The 17256-nt window shown below is 40.0% G+C and overlaps 2 protein-coding genes across 3 annotated transcripts; both read right to left on the bottom strand.

Moving 5' to 3' along the window:
• On the bottom strand, positions 1-10737 carry Psn (presenilin). 2 transcript variants are annotated; one of them, XM_069504429.1, is made up of 9 exons: positions 10445-10737; positions 9667-9878; positions 9159-9368; positions 8189-8409; positions 7542-7640; positions 6782-6931; positions 6081-6269; positions 5270-5382; positions 1-4589 (listed from the first exon to the last, which is right to left on the bottom strand). In XM_069504429.1, exons 1-9 carry the CDS (start codon positions 10592-10594, stop codon positions 4434-4436), a joined length of 1500 nt encoding a protein of 499 aa, XP_069360530.1. In that variant the 5' UTR covers positions 10595-10737; the 3' UTR covers positions 1-4433. The 2 variants fall into 2 exon arrangements, with proteins under 2 accessions (XP_069360530.1, XP_069360531.1); XM_069504430.1 differs by lacking the exon at positions 10445-10737 and adding an exon at positions 10188-10206.
• A 364-nt stretch (positions 10738-11101) lies between these two features.
• Positions 11102-16394, bottom strand: Rpt2 (26S proteasome regulatory subunit Rpt2). The gene is made up of 9 exons (XM_069504746.1): positions 16240-16394; positions 15878-16165; positions 15451-15621; positions 14864-14992; positions 14203-14388; positions 13671-13771; positions 13066-13162; positions 12680-12889; positions 11102-11383 (listed from the first exon to the last, which is right to left on the bottom strand). Exons 1-9 carry the CDS (start codon positions 16240-16242, stop codon positions 11249-11251), a joined length of 1320 nt encoding a protein of 439 aa, XP_069360847.1. The 5' UTR covers positions 16243-16394; the 3' UTR covers positions 11102-11248.
• Between the last annotated feature and the right edge of the window lie 862 nt (positions 16395-17256).

Raw genomic sequence — 17256 nt, 5'->3', positions numbered from 1 at the left:
CCGTAAATTGTATTTATTAAACAAATTACAAAGTAGGTAGGCAATCAAATTATTATACAAGAAACCTTTGTATACAGCCAAGTTATTATGCTAACTAAACACACCATTATTATTTCAAAATAAAACAAAGTATAATAAATTAACTATAAATTGTGGCCAATTCTGTTATACACAATCTCTGAAGTAATATTATAAAGATTTAGAATTTTCAATAATTTAGTTTAGAGATTATCTACAACAGAATTGGCCGCAATGGTCTTTTGGAATGTCAATAATTTAATTTTATGAAATAAATACAAACAGCAACTAAACGCGAAATTGAAAGAGCATATGCGTTTTGCGATAGGTATCCTAAAAAAATTAAGCTATATTTTTTCAGGAATTTCTACACTGTAGAAAACTTTACAATTTCTTAACGTGTACTTAGTACTACTTGCATAATAATATTTATACTTTATTTGATATTTTTAGTTTTGTTACAGAAACTTATAAATTTCATCTAGCTAACCACTATCTCAAGTTCTCTTTCCAAATATCAAATAATTTATGCAACAAACAAAGCTTTTTGACGTGATAACGTAAACTTAGAATTGCTGTCCTTCAATGTGGCTAATACCCTGTCTCTAAACTAAATTAACAGGTCTGAATCTAGATGCTATCGTTTCCCGCAGGGAAGGCGAAGGAAACCATTACATTTGGACCTGTTATTTTAGTACAATTCTTATTATAATGCTCCATGCAGAAAAGGATAACACAAGATTAATACCTGTCAATTTAGTTAAGTTTAGAGATTGTGTACAAAAGAATTAGTCACAATTAAGGACCTAAAATTCCTTTTTTTACAATTAAAAGTATTATTGTAGGTAAGTATACCACAAGTGGATGAAGTTTCTACAACCTAGCAGTCCAGAGTATTATATTGGAAATTTTATCGCGCCGAGATACGTTATTCCGTCAAAAAGCAACACAATAATATTCTCTTTAAGCCGCGGACACACTAACAACGTCGGCACCTATGACATCATACCATAGACATATTATTACGCTCTTATTATAAATGCGAAAGTGTGTTTGTTTGTTGGTTTGTTCTTCGATCACGGAGCCACGGATTGACGTGATTTTTTCCACGGGTATAGATAAAGACCTGGAGTATGTGGACGTCATAACGTGGACAAAAGATTCGAATTTGTGACGAAAATCTACAGTACCCGGCTGGAAGTATTGTATATTGCTTTGTAGAGCGTTGTCTCTGTCGTTGAGATCGACAAAACGTCACATGAGTGACAGAGACAACGCTCTACGAAGTTAAAACCTCTTTCTAATAGTCTACGTACAATATTTCCTGCCGGCTACTGTACAACGCATGCAGCATTCAATACGATACTTATATTGGTGTGAACGCGGCTACTGACAACTCATTCCTTTTATTAAAGGCATCAATCCTTGTAAAGATCCGTGTAAAAATATTCTATTTCACGATGACTGCTCAGCCTTGGTTGTACAGTACGCGGCAGAAAGTAATGTAGGTAACCCAGAGGCAGATTATCCCTAAAGCAAACTAGGCACGTGCCTAGGAGCGCGAGATTACGAAGGGGCGCGGGCGATCATTTATTGTAGAGTTCCATTACCTGGCCTACCTAATTATCCCTACTAATATTATCTTGGAGTGATCGAAACTGCCTCTTGTTTAGTATAGCAAAGTGTCATGAGTCATGACGTGATGTTCTTCACTCGTTCACATCCATACTAATATTATAAATGCGAAAGTGTGTCTGTCTGTCTGTCTGCTAGCTTTTCACGGCCCATCCGTTGAACCGATTTTGATGAAATTTGGTACAGAGATAGCTTGCATCCCGGGGAAGGACATAGGCTACTCTCTATCCTGGAAAACTAGAGTTTCAAAAAGAGAAATCGACACGGACGAAGTCGCGGGCATCAGCTAGTAAATAAATATAATCACCAACTACGAGCTACGCAATGAGACGATTCCTCGTTCTTTCGAAGTTAGTAAAAATTTAAATATGGCTGCTAGAGAGGCACCTATGATGTGCTTGCCTATTAGGGTGCTATCGACATTTATTCCGCCTCTGAAGTAACCTTAAGAAGGAGATAGCAGATTTGTAGAGCATTGTCTCTGTCGTTGAGATCGACAAAACGTGATGAGTGACAGAGACAACGCTCTACAAAGCCGAAATGTCATTGTAATGGCCGATGGTACAAGATTACTTTCTGCCGCGTATTGTTAGTAGGTAGTTAGTGTACCGATAAGCGTTAACGCATTTGTGTGCGTCACGTGAAACTCGTCGCGGTCGAAACTGACCGTCACTCACACTACAACAAGGTGTGTATGTGCACTCACACATACATAACCAAACAGTCTTCGTGAAACACATCGTGTACATCGTGTACAACGTGTGACATCTATAACGTTTCAATGGATCGCGTCGCGTTATGTGTACCCTTACTTTCAGCATAATATCTACATCAGATGGGAACTGTCTACATATTGTTACCTATGTACATTGTACACGCTAGCAAATAAGTCCCGCAAATTGCTAATGAGCGTGGCCGCCATTTTAGTGCCGTCAGCACTAGACTGTGGCCCTACCGCGGTTGTTTGACAGCTACAATGTCACGATCGCAATCATCTCTGATTGGTTAATGCTCGCTCACTATTGGCCACAATACATTGTTGCAACAAGAATCGCACAAATTCAGCCAATCAGAACAATTGAGATTGTAATAATGATTGATGCAGGTTTTAGACAATCGCCCTACTGAAGTTTCGAGCTGATGATATATATTTATTTCGGCTGAATGACGTCAAAATGACGTCATTTCGATGTTAATGAGACATGGTTCCAGCGTAATAGCAATTTGCGGGACTTACATTAAGTTTTATTGGTGTCAACTGTCAACCTTTATTGCATTACAATTTTACTATGTTTCTCGTATAACTATAATATAATAATAATATCTACATTGCCTCAATTAGTTAATAACTTTAACCTAAGAAAACATTTTCAGTCCAATTATATTTTTATTGGCTGATTAATTTTATCTGGCGTCAGCATTATATTATACTGTGGAGTGTCGGGACGAAACAGAGAGCGATTAGTGCCATACGTGATACGTGTAATATGCTACTACCCGTGCGAATTAACATTGCACCTGGCGCGAATGAATGACGTTTAAAGTACTGAGTGCAAAATAAAATAAAATATATATATATTTTTTAATTTTTTTTAATTTATTATTATTTAAATGGATGGATGTTTGTTACTCAACCACATTACACAACGGCTGATCGGATCAAGAGCGGGGAAGCGGGAGGAGGGTTGTTTTTGAGCCAGGTGCCATGTTAATGCGCACGGGTTATACAAAGACATAACAATGGGAGCGGCATATTTGCTTTTAAATTGTAGTTCCTGTAACTTAACTAGCTAACACAGTTTTTAAAAACAGTGGCGAGCACATATGTGAAGCTACGGTAGGCATTTAGGTCGGAACTTATTTAGTCACTAGCTGATATGCCTGCGTCTTTGCCGCGTGGATATAGATTTTCTAGTAATCCCGTGGGAACTCTGATTTTCCGGGATACAAAGTTGCCTATGTGTTAATCAAGGTCATAATCATCTATCTTCATTACAAACAACCAAATCCGACCAGTGGTTTTTGCGTAAAAGAGTAACAAACACACACACACTCACACAAATACAACCTATCGCCTTTATAATATTAAAAGTATAATATTAGTATGATCGTGATGAAAAATAAGTATTCAGTTATTACAGCTTGGGTAAGCAGTGATTTTATGCCTCTATGACCTGTATGCTACAGTTTAAAACCTTTGTGTGGCTTTATTCTTAAGTTAAGCTTAAGAATAAAGCCACACGATGCGTTGCGTTGGCGATGCGTCATCCTACAAAGAAGTCGCTGTACCATGCCACACGATACGTTAGACTGGGGGCACACGATGCGTTGCCCGCACCGCAAAGATTTCACCGTATCAGCGGGCACACGAGCGGTGCGGCGCCGCAACGTTGTTATGTCGCAGCGGCGCCGTAGCAGCGTTGGACAGTCTGTTAATAAAAACAACTGAGCGTTGCCGCACCGACGTCGCAACGCATTCACCCCTCCCCGCCTCGTATCGGTGGTTGCAAGTCCGGTGCGGCGTCGGAGCGCATCGTGTGACATGCCACAGATATTTCTATGTAAGACGACGCCCCCGTCGTGTGCCCCCGCTCTTACGACGTCGTGCGGCGCCGCACCGCACGCACAACGGATTTGGGACCGACGAGGTGGGGAGGGGAGCACTCTCTGCCGGAGCGGCAACGCAGTGCCCGTGTACGCAATACTCAAATCCACAGCGGGCGGCACCGCAACGCATCGTGTGGCTTCAGTCCAATGATGGATAGTGTTACCTCGAGGTACTAAATGAACACTTGGTCGGCGGAGAGCGCGTCCGCGAAGGGTTTGACTACCCAGCGCGTGGCGAAGTAGAAGATGAGCCCGAACGTGATGGAGATGGGCAGCGCGGGCAGCGCCTTCTTGAAGATCGCGAGCAGCAGCAGCGTGAGGCACAGGCCCTGCAGCAACCAGACATACACTTCAAGCGCTACACCACAAAATACTTAATAGTAGCTACCTTCCAGGTACAGAAGGTTCACTCCGCAATGACGACGTACAGTACAGTACGCGGCAGAAAATGATGTACATCGGCCTTTTAAATGACATTTCTGTCACTCACCCTATATGACGTTTTGTGGATCTCAAGGGCAGAGTCAATGCTCTTCAAATCTGCTCTTTTTAAAGGTCCATGTACATTATTTTCTGCCGCGTACTGTACTCACTTTTATAAATAGCATCGGCAAATATTCGTTTGCGCAGAAAAGCGCAATCTAACGCCTAAATCACCAATGAAATATAGACCTTATTGCTTGACATTAAGATTTGAACACAAGAACAACAGACACGCGTGCTATCTCGCTCATAATTCACGCGTACTAATCATGGCGCATAGGCAACAACCAGTAGCGGGCGACGGAGGCGCGCTATTGGCCGAGATATTTTCGCGCCATTCTCAAAATAAGTTTTCTGCGTTGATATATCAGAGTAACTTACAAAAGTGGTAGTTTGTATAACTGTACTATTATTATTTATTTAGTAAACACTTTGTCACAGAGTTACATTATTTTAGAAAGATACGAGTAGATTGTAAGTTATCATCAGTTAAGAGACACGTCACTATAGTATGGGTAATACTCACAATAAGTATTGCTACGAAGCAGGCAAGTGTGGTGTTCCAGTCTCCGTACGAGCTCGCCTTACCGACTAGCACGCTGTAGAAGATGAAGTCTCCCAAACCCAGCTTGACACCCTCTAAAACGAATAGGAATAATTAAACCTTAGTAATCTATACTAATATAAAGAGGTAATCAGTACCCATATTATACATGCGAAAGTGTATTTGTCCTTCAATCACGTCGCAACGGAGCAACGGATCCACGTGATTTTTTGCAAGGGACCTGACCTGGGAGACCTGGAGAGTGACAAAGGCTACTTTTTATCCTGGGAAATCAAGGAATATGTAAAAACCTAAATCCATGAAGTCGTGGGCATCAGCTAGTCTCTATAATAAAGCAGTGATTAAGGCCTAGTGGTTAAGGTTAAGATGTCTGCCTCCTGGTGGGGGTCCAGGCTTCGATCCCCTTTTAACTTTTCGAAGTTGTGTGTTTGACGCAATAATCACTAGCTTTAACTGTAAAGGAAAACATCCTGAGGAAACTTGCATGGCTGAGTTCTCCATAATATTCTCATGAAGTTTGCCAATCTGCACTTGGCCAGTGTGCTGGACGATGGACTAAGCCCTTCTTATTCTGAGAGGAGACCTGCGTTTGGTAGTAGGCTGGCGATGGGTTGATCACGATGATGATGGACTTTTGTTAGGTGTGGCAAAGGTTCAGTCGTATCACAGTTTCTGCTTCCCACATTGATTACAAGTTACAACACGTCTTCGTAGTCTGACGCGCACCGTCAGACACAAATTTTTTCTACTGCTTACTGCTGCTTATACTCACTCTCCTCCTCCAACTCCTGCGGCGGCGGCTGCGGGCGTTCGACGCGCGTGACGTAGTGAGCAGGCGCCGAGCCGTCCCCCTCCACGCGCAGGCGCCTCGGAGCCGCGCCACCACTCGCGCGTGTCTGCCAAGCCTCGTCGAACCCGCCCTCGCCCTCGCGGGGCCGACCCGCGCGGGGTGCGCGGGATTCTATTTATGATACAAGAATTTTTGAAGTGAAACTTCTATATCCACAGAGAAAGACGAGATGGATATGCAGCATGGAGGTGATTTTATGAAATTGTTATTAGACGAAATGCATTATGTAATGGAAGTATAGTCCGCGACAGGTTGAGATAGCAATCGGGGTATGAGATGGGAACCCGCACGTCACCCACGCTCGACCGCACCGGGTTAGCGCGGAGGCTGTGCGGGTGTGTGGGGCGTTCCCTCTCAGATTGCCATCTCGACCTTGCATACATCACCATTATAACCCATCGGACATATCTGAGAACCTGGCTTAGTTACAATATGCAACGTGCTTGCATTGGCAACAGTACTGGCACTGGTACTCTGGTAACCTTTTCCTTTCATATATTTAGATATGTGCGTGTTACGAACATAAACTATTGTATGTGTTATAATAAAGGGATAGTATTAGTAAAGTAGTGAATCAGTTTGTTAGTGTAAACATAGTGTATGCATGTAGTCAGAGAACACACCGGCTCCGGCGTCTCGCGGGTTGAGAGGGCGTAGCTCCCGCGGCCGCGGCTCACCATCCCCCCCACCCGCACTACCCGCACCGCTGCCCCCGCCGCTGCCCCCGCCGCCTCCACCCGCACCCGCCGTCGCCACGCAGTACATCACGGTCGCTGAGGCACACAATACAACATTATACACATACACGGCTCATTTTTCTATACTAAATCCTTAGATAGTATATAACTGGTGAAATTATGGTTTAACTGTTGCAATTTTACAGTTTTGAACGAAATAATGAAGCTTGTCAACTCAAATATAGCCGTTCTAGGAAGTTTTGTTCCAGGATTTGATTTCAGGCCTCTAATTTTGGAAGTTATGTGTGGTTTAAGCAATTAAATATCATTTGCTTTAGGTGAAGGGATACATGGTTAGAAAACCTACATGCCTAAGTTCTCCACAATGTTCTCAAAAGTCTATGTGCAGCGTGCTGGACTATGGCCTAAACCCTTTCTCAGCAGCAAGCAGAGAGAGAGGAGTTAACTGCCAACTGTTTAGAGGAACTTTAAATTTTAGCAGGAAAGGTTGGACTGCATTACAGCGGTGCTGCGCAGCGCTACACAGCGCGGCACATAGCGTCAAAATAATATTTTAATCATTTAGTGTGGTACATGTTACACTAGGACGACGCTGTACAGCGCGTTGCTGCGCGTCGCGGCATAGACAGTATTTTGACTTTAATGCAATCCGGCCTTAAAAAGGAATTATTAAAATTATACTCACATGAATAAATTAAGGCAGGAAATATTGGCTCATTCCTCTCTTGGGCTGTTTCCACTAATATCCTCAGAGGCCCCTTTGGTGTTAGCACTGCTATCAAATCTGAAATAGTAAACAATAGTGTTCATTTAAACTATCTAAGAAATTTATACCAAACGAGCTGATGCTCGCGACTTTGTCCGGCCGCGAATTAGGTTTTTTAAAAATCCCGTGGGAACTCTTTGATTTTCCGCGATAAAAAGTAGCCTATATCACTCTCAGGTCTCAATCTATATCCATGAAAAAAATCACGTCAATCTGTTGCACCATTGCGACGTAATTGAAGGACAAACCAACAAACAAACACACTTTCGCATTTATAATAAGGGTACTAATAACATGTATAACAAAATTTATTAGTTTATGAGCATTCATACTTTAAAATAAATTTGAAGTTAGCTTATGGGTCCACAAGTTCATCCGGAAAATTCTGAAAATAGTTATTAGTGATGGTAACTTGCTATTTAAGTACAAGGCAACTTAAAAGCGAAAGTTTAAATCCTGTAGGAATTTCGGACCTTATTTCTTGTCTACATAATAAAGGAACCTATGTGCCAAGGGTTTGGGCTGGGTGTGATGAGTCAGGACTTTTAAGATGAAATACTACATACCCCATATAGAAATAACAGCAAGCACAGCCCAAGTGGTCCACTCCGGCAGGTACTTGATAAACACCAGGGCCATCAGCGCGGCAATAAATATGAGGTACGCCTGCTGCAGGAGCAGAGGCCCCTTCCAGTGGATCACTATCATGCCCACCACACCAAAGTTCCACATCACAAAGTATAATGTTATATAGTCCATAGGTATGTTGTATGCTCTTAAAGCCTCTCTGAAACATAACAATGAATAAACCAATGTTATTAATTAGTGCATGTTCCCACCTAACATATTATTGTCAGCAGTCAATTGTGAGTGACCATTATGCAGTTTACTGATTTTCCACATAAAATCAACTTTTTGTTGATACACTGACAATAAGCTATTATTTTACTATTATTATTATTTATAACTAGCTTATGCTCGCGACTTCGTCCGCGTGGACTACAAAATTTCAAACCCCTATTTCACCCCCTTAGGAGTTGAATTTTCAAAAATCCTTTCTTAGCGGATGCCTACGTCATAATAGCTATCTGCATGCCGAATTTCAGCCCAATCCGTCCAGTAGTTTGAGCTGTGCGTTGATAGATCAGTCAGTCAGTCAGTCAGTCATTCAGTCAGTCACCTTTTCCTTTTATATATATAGATTAACTAAGCAGCTTTTGCTGATGTGTCTATATCATACTATGCTACTACATGTCACAAATGCAGACTAGCTATGTAGCTACAGCATATTGTCAGTATAGTGAAGAAAAAATGCAGTCTGACTTCACATTCACACTAGATAGAGCTCACAATGGACGACTGACATTACGTCATCATGTGCAAATGATGACTTAGAAAGTATGCAAAATGCCTCTGAAACAACACAGACTTTTATTTACTTTTAGTATAAATTATATTATGCAATCAGATGGAAGGAATGAGAAAATATATTGGTCTCAAGCTATTCTAAACAAATTAAGAGAAATGTTCACTTACTCTATATACAAGTATGAGAACAGGAACAACAACATCAGTGAGGACAGGATGAGCCATCCGTGTATCACTTTGTAACATCTCTTCTTGTACAGCACTATGAGCAGAACTGTCATCAGGGCTATCACACACAACAAGATCATAGAGTTGGCTAAGGCATTCCACACTTTAGTCACTGCATACGGACTTTCTTCATGAAATGGAGTATAGGCTCTGAAATTCAAAAAGCTTAAGATTTAAAAACTGTTTAAACTATAATTTTTTATCTTTGTTAGTCAATCAATTTATTTGATATTTTATTTTGTAAGTGCAGTCGTTGTACAGTGAGAATGTATCCATACTAATAGTTGGATGTTTTTTTAGGGTCTAGTGGAATAATTTTGGTCAAATAAAAATAACAAACTGGTTAAAACCAGTATTTAAGTCTGACTATGTCTGTCTATTTGATTTGATGCATGCAAAAAGACAAATTATAAAATTTTCATAGTAGTAAAGATGAAAAAGGACTTACAGGTATACATCTTTTACAGAATAGAAGCTGATTGAAGAGATGGTGGCAACTACGACAATCATACACAAGGTGACTGGCACAAAGAGTTTAATGACATGCCTAGCTCCATATTTGAGCTCTAGCTCCTCTATTTGAGGTTCTGTCGGTGGCTCCGGAGGGTTCTGACCTGAGCTGCCCACTGCACTCGACATTCCTTCTGATGGCTCCACACTCTGAAATTGTTAATTTACAAATTTTAAGAGTAAATCGTCTTCTGCACTTAAGTCTCACTACCCAAACTTTGATGAGGATAGTCAGCCTACCAGATTAGCTACAAAGTTGTTATAATCACATTATGACTATTGCAATTATTGTTTTTAAATTAATTTATAATAATCTTCAAATCTGCTATTGTTAATGGTATCTGCAAAGTACCTAATTGTGATCATCACTGTAGCTGTTAAACTTAGGTGCTTAATTATTAGCAAAGTACTTAGCATTCACAATAATATTGCTAGTTTTTAGTTTAGAAGTCAAGATACTTAATTTTGCTAAATAATACATATTATTACAAATTATAGTTTAAATTCAGGAAGTATTAAAGCCATGGTAAAAAGTTAAGAAAAGTTCAATACAACTTTAGACAATTATGCATTTTTATTTCAATAATACAATTGTAGCACTATTCAGACCTGATATGTGTAAACTAAAATACTTGTAGAGAATAACTATGTGATACATTAGTCACTTGATGACTAAAACCAAACGCATGGCATTTATCGCGAAAGTATCCACCTACACCATAATTCCGCTGCGTGTCGGGCTTTGTTGTTTTGCGCTTCCTCGCAATCCGATCAGCGACTTCGCGATCGGGACGGGCTTCGGCTATGTGGCCATCCATGAGTGCAGTGTGCTCGGTCGCCTCTGTGTCGCTACCGGTATTACTCATTCATAAACTATTTTTAATGTGGTTAACATATTAACCCACTATATTGACTTTATTTCTCCACAAACAGCAGTCAAAATTCAACATTCACAATCCAAAGCTTTTCATTATTTGGAAGCAAAAAATGCAAAATTCGTTCACGTCCATCCGTCAATGTCAAAAAATAATGACTTTGACATTAACAGGCTCAAAATGGTTAGAATCCAGAGCCGTAAAACAAATTTAAAAAAATTGACATGAACCATAGATTTTTTTTAGTTTCTTGGCTATTGTTGTGTACAGCTCCAAGTTCTTACTTTTTAATGTTTTTAAGATTTTAGAAGCTCGACGAGTGTAGCTTGGCCAAAAGCTATTTTTAATCGATGTTATTGAATATCGATTTTCCAAGCGATTTTCATTTTTAACTGACTTTCAAAAATGGAAGTCTCTGGATCTCGGTATTCATCCAAGGTCTCGGAAATTCTTTCTCACTTCGGCCTGTTTTTTGTACGAAAAATGAAACTTCCAAACTTTGTGTTCAATAATTTTATTTCGTAGACGTTAACATTAATAATTCTATTATATTCTAGAATTTTCCCTCTATTATTTTATTGTTAGATGTAGATTAATAATTTGAATAGATTCAATCCTAGAAAACATATTGTGTAAAAAATGAAATTAAAGATAGAGGCCTTCTGGGGTGCCTTCCTTCTTCCGATAAAGGACACTCTCCTTGGACTTCTTGAAGTCTTCATTAGTAACCTTCATACGTCGCTCTCTTAAGGCCATCAACCCTGCTTCAGTACAAATAGCCTAAAAAGAAACAAATATTAATTTTATAATAATATATATATATATAGTATAATATGTGAACATATATGCCAATCCGTACTTGGTTTGACACTGGCCAAACCAATTTTGAGAGCAGACCTGTCTCAGTAGTGAGCGGGCCATGTGCAAAATTCTTGCCAAAAAATTGCATTTGAAGCCTACATGGGAAAAACGTTGGATTAACATCCATTCTGTCTGTAAGCTGTCCAACTGTAATATAATACCATCTGTGGATGTCGTAGAGAATTACATCTACCTTGGATCCCAAATTTGCAATGATGGCAGTTGTGTGCCAGAGATAAAGAGACGCATTGCGATGGCGAAAAATGCCATGACAAGATTAATTGGGATTTGGAAGAACAGAGGCATATCACTCAAAACCAAGACCCGTCTCGTTCGTGCCTTAATCTTCCCAATTTTTATGTATGGAGTAGAGACATGGACTATCAAAGCAAGAGAAAGGCAAAGAATAGATGCGTTTGAAATGTGGTGCTGGAGGAGGATGCTACGGATTCCGTGGACTGCCAAGCGCACAAACGTGTCTATCCTTTCGCAACTCGGGATCACTGCTCGACTCTCCTCCATATGTTACCAACGATTACTCTCATATTTCGGCCACTTCATACGGTGGGGGGACGACAGCTTAGAAAAGCTCATAGTGACGGGCAACACTGAGGGCAAAAGACCGAGAGGCCGCTCACCAACTAGGTGGTCCGACCAGCTAAAGGAGTCCAGCAGGTGTGGATTTCATCACATTGTAGAAATGGCCACCGACAGAAGCCGATGGAAACAGATAAGCCATTCGAGGGCAGTTTGCCAGGACCACGATCTTCAGCAATGAAGGAACGACCGGAGAGAGAACATCCATTCAGCATGAATTTTATTTTATGCCAAATTGTATGAGTTCTTCAAATATTAATAAGATAGACTTCAAAAAATAATAATTAAAGATAACTTGAATAAAATATTTAAGAATTTCTTTCCAAATGCAAAGTTTGGAATTTTTCAGGTCATTCCTTATTTTCGTAGTCTTTCTTCACTTTAGCCAAGTCAGCCAATCAAGATGATTGTCACACTGTAGCTGTCAAACTACAGTAGTGTCTGTAACGAAAGTGTAGTGTAGCGAAAATCGGAACTAACGTTGCCGTCAAGTGTCCCCTTTGTTCTTGTTAGTATATTCTAAGCCTTTGTTCTCCAACAGCGCTCCCCTGTCAATGTCATTCAAGTGCCAAGAGAGCCTTGTCGCACTGTAGTAACTGGTAAGTCTAGAGGCGTTACCTTTATATCTGCACCAGAAAGATCATCCTTCGACATGATAAGCTCCGACAGGTTAACATCATCTGCGAGGGTCATTCTTGATGTGTGAATTGTAAAGATCCTTCGCTTTGTTTTCTCATCTGGCAGAGGGAATTCTATCTTCCTGTCAATACGACCGGGACGAATGAGAGCTGGGTCCAATGTTTCTATCCTGTTTGTCGCCATGATCACCTAAAATAAATAATAGTCAAGATATCAATAATCTCACTGAGTTGAAGCTTTGTACAGTTGTTGTTAGAACTTGCAGAGACGTTTCTAGCATTACTACGCTAGAAAAGTCTCTGCAAGTCCTAACAACAACTGTACATCAACATAAAATAGGTAGCATGCAAGTTGCATTTACTTACTTTAACATCACCCCTAGAGTCAAATCCATCAAGCTGATTCAGGAGCTCCAACATAGTTCTTTGAATTTCTCTCTCACCTCCAGAGTTCGAGTCATAACTGTAACATCAATAATGATGAGATTCAATAATTAGGTTATATAATAAACAATTCCTAATTCATACTTCTAAATATATAAAAGGAAAAGGTGACTGACTGACTGATCTATCAATGCACAGCTCAAACTACTGGATGGATCAGGCTGAAATTTGGCATGCAGATAGCTATTATGACGTAGGCATCCGCTAAGAAAGGGTTTTTGAAAATTCAACCCTTAAGAGGATGAAACAGGGGTTTGAAATTTGTGTGGTCTATGCGGACAAAGTCGCGAGCATAAGCTAGTATATTATAAATGTGAAAGTGTCAGTTCTGTCTTTTCCCTTCCTTTTTCCACATCTTTTTTCCCAGAATCAGAGTCGTGGGCATCATCTAATCTTGTCACATACACGCATCTTCGAAAGTGATCTTGAAGGATCCTTGTCATATAAATTGTAGACACCCCCACTGATGAAAACTTGAATACAATCTGTTTGATAAGCGCCTCCTATGTAATGTGAATGATACATACCGTTTTGTACCCACAGCATCAATTTCATCTATGAACACTATGGATGGCGCATGCTCCTCCGCCACGCGGAACAGTTCGCGGACTAGCTTTGGACCATCACCCTGTTGACAAAATTTATTAAATAAAGTTTTATATTGTTGAAGTTGAAAACGGCCAAGTGCGAGTCAGACTCTCGCAGCGAGGGTTCCATACTACAGACATATTTTTCGACATTTTGCATGATGAATCAAAAACTATTATGCATAAAAATCTGTTTTAGAATGTATTTACAGGTAAAGCCTTTTGATATGATACCCCACTTGATATGGTATTCTACTTTAAAAGTTTTAAACGCAAATTATTTGTTCATGAACAGTGAACACTTTTAAATTTTTTTGTAATGGAACCTGCTTGAGATGCTGAGAAAGATGCTTGTAGTGTGTTTCTGATCATAAATACTATTTGATTTAGATATAGTAGGTATGAGCAAAAGGTGGCAAAAATTTCCTCAAATATTTCAATCTCGGACATAAGTAACAAGTACACAACTTACCAAATATTTCTGAATCAGTTCTGAGCCAACCACTCTTAGGAATGTTGCAGATGTCTGGTTAGCAACTGCCTTGGCCAGCAAGGTCTTGCCTGTGCCAGGAAGTCCATAAAGAATGACACCTTTCGGAGGTTTGATGCCCATCTCTTCATAATACTCTGGGTGGGTGAGGGGCAACTCTACTGATTCCTGTACAAAAACAAACAATCTACTTAAATATCTATCTGTCTAACTAGTATCACCAGATAAGTATCTTAATGGGACTTATTATATTTTACTGTTTGATTAATTGTGACATTTAGGGCTGAAATAGTTTGCAATCCAAAAATGGAAATGGGCTGCTTTTAACTAAGAACCTTAGTCTCAAGAAAAAACAACATTTCTATGCAGTGAAATTGCAGGCAACAGCATCAGGTTTTTTTAAATTTATATATCAAGCAAATGTAGGTGGGACACCTGATGTTAAGGGATGACTGCCGCCCATGAACATTTGCAGCACCAGAGGAACTGCCAGTGCATTGCAGGCTTTTCAGAAATTTATTGATCTGCCTCATGAATAACCCCATAACAAAATCAAGTTGAGCCATTTAATGTTGGTACCACATAGGATTATATAAACAGGCAAGGGGAAATAACGAATCTTGATCTGTAAAGTATTTTCTACCTTGATTTCTTGGATCTGAGTGTCTAGCCCTCCAATATCAGCGTAAGTCTCTTGTGGAGCCTTCTCTAGTTTCATGACAGACACCATGGGGTCTGTGTCGTCACCCAGCACACCAACCACTGCATGGACCTGTCGAATTTAATTAAATAAAAGCTATTTAATGGATGATTTATGCTAGCGCGTTGCGGAATGAACACGGCACGGTGAAGCATACACTGCTTCATATAAAATGTTTAGAATTTAGAATCCAGATTCTAGATAATTTTAAGTGTGTGCTGTCACATGTAACAATAACATGTTCAAACACATTAAGTATCAAGAGGCGATCAGTTTCAGACACTAATCACTTTTTCTTCTTCTTCTTTTTGTCATGAGTTTCTTTTTTGCACTTAGACTTAGCCCTCTGCTGTATGTAAGACCACTGGTGCAGCTCTCCACCAGATCACTCCAGCCAGCTAAGCTCACTCCAGTATCCAAGCAGGCCACCCAGTTCAGCAAGGACTTCAGGAAGTATAGCCGGAGAGCCAATGTAGGCTCACTCATACCTTCACTAAGAGCCAAAGCTAGATATGATGCATAATAATTACCTTATGGTTTAATAAAACTGAGCAGCCAGGCTCCAGCTGATCTTTGTCCACAAAGGACAGGATGCTGACATAGTGCTCACTGCCTACTGATGTTGACACTATAGCATGATTGTCATCTATGATTTCTTCCAGTGTGCCCACAGACATGGGCGTCCCTCTCAGGTCATCAACCTACAAATAAATCCTTATTTATTATAAATGACAAAGTGTGTCTATTTGTCTATATTAGTGGCCATAACTTAACAGATTTTAAGAAATTTGTACAGCAATAGCTTGCATCCCTGAGAATGAACCTTTTATTTCAGAAAATCTAAGGTATTTCAAAAAGTACATCACGCAGACAAAGTTGCGGGTTTCATCTACTTGAGAACATGTTAGCACAAAGAAAATTGTAAAAGTCATGACTTCATAGTTTTCAGTTCCATACCTTAGACCTTTCCTCTTCAATTTTCTCCTCCTGGGGCTTAAGTCTTTCTTGATTACGAATGAATTCTTCTTCCATGAGCAAGTAATCCTTGATTCTTTCTAGCTTCAACAACTTGAGCCTGCAACGCGTGTGTGGCGTCACTTGAGGCAGCTTCAGAGCGGCATCAGGCCCCTTCGCTTTACGCTTCTTCTTTCCAACCCTGGTAGGAATTGGAGGCTCATACTTCTTTTTCTTATCCTTGTCGTCTTTCTTGTCTCCACCGCTTCCACTCCCCGATTGATTTTGACCCTAACGAAAACATTTTAAATGATATTTTACAATGGACGGGGAATAGCATTAATGAATTCTGTGATATACCTTACCATTGTCACACTCTTTCCTTTAGAAACTAATTGTTTTAGTTTTTATTTATTGTATAAAATTAAAATAAAATGGAACAATCAGCAACACTCCATTACAAAGCGAAATTTTTATTTTTTAATCTTTAGATGACATGACTGATGACACAGATGACACAGGTGAGGTATAGACATTGATAGACATAGATAGGGTTGGAAACTATGAAAAAACCGTAATATTTAAATAATGTACGATGTTTTACGATTGATAACTTAGTGGTACAGCTCCACTATCGAGATTTTTGCAAAAATTTGTATATGTCAATCGTACTATTCGCTCTTAATGCAATAAGCGGGTTAAAGTCACAGTACCCAGCGGAAAATATTGTAGATAGACCCTTAGAAAGAGAGCATTCGCGAGCGGTTTCATAGAGCATTGTCTCTGTCGTATAAACCGACAAAAACGTCACATAGGTATAATTGACAGAGACAATGCTCTACGAAGCTGAAATCTCTAAACTTACAATATTTTCTGCTGACTACGGTTTCTAAACACCTGCAGGAACACTATGTTTTTTGAGTGACTACACTCCACAGGGTTCCTCCCTGTGGAGTGTAGTCACTCAAAAAACACTCGTTGCCCTACAGCAGGGCGATTGTCTAAAACCTGCATCAATCATTATTACAATCTCAATTGTTCTGATTGGCTAAATTTGTGCGATTCTTGTTGCAACAATGCATTGTGGCCAATAGTGAGCGAGCATTAACCAATCAGAGATGATTGCGATCGTGACATTGTAGCTGTCAAACAACCGCGGTAGGGCCACTGTTTCAATCATTATTACAATCTCAATTGTTCTGATTGGCTGAATTTGTGCGATTCTTGTTGCAACAATGCATTGTGTCCAATAGTGAGCGAACATTAACCAATCAGAGATGATTGCGATCGTGACATTGTAGCTGTCAAACAACCGCGGCAGAGCCACAGGGTGGCCAACACGAACCAACACGAAGGTTGTTTGTATGATCTGTGCACTCTGT

This window comes from Maniola hyperantus, chromosome 18, assembly GCF_902806685.2.
Source record: "Maniola hyperantus chromosome 18, iAphHyp1.2, whole genome shotgun sequence".
NCBI lineage: Eukaryota > Metazoa > Arthropoda > Insecta > Lepidoptera > Nymphalidae > Maniola > Maniola hyperantus.
Note: the sequence above shows the minus strand (reverse complement) of the source record. Positions and strands in the feature narration are given on the sequence as shown.

Coding starts and splice junctions, on each gene's coding strand:
- Psn (XM_069504429.1), bottom strand. CDS start 10,594: ATGAGTAATACCGGTAGCGACACAGAGGCGACCGAGCACACTGCACTC. Junction 9,369..9,666: donor TCTGTAAAAGATGTATACCT/GTAAGTCCTTTT, acceptor TTTGAATTTCAG/AGCCTATACTCCATTTCATG. Junction 4,590..5,269: donor GCTTCGTAGCAATACTTATT/GTGAGTATTACC, acceptor TGGTTGCTGCAG/GGCCTGTGCCTCACGCTGCT.
- Rpt2 (XM_069504746.1), bottom strand. Junction 15,622..15,877: donor TTGAAGAGGAAAGGTCTAAG/GTATGGAACTGA, acceptor ATTTATTTGTAG/GTTGATGACCTGAGAGGGAC. Junction 14,993..15,450: donor CAGTTTTATTAAACCATAAG/GTAATTATTATG, acceptor TAAATTCGACAG/GTCCATGCAGTGGTTGGTGT.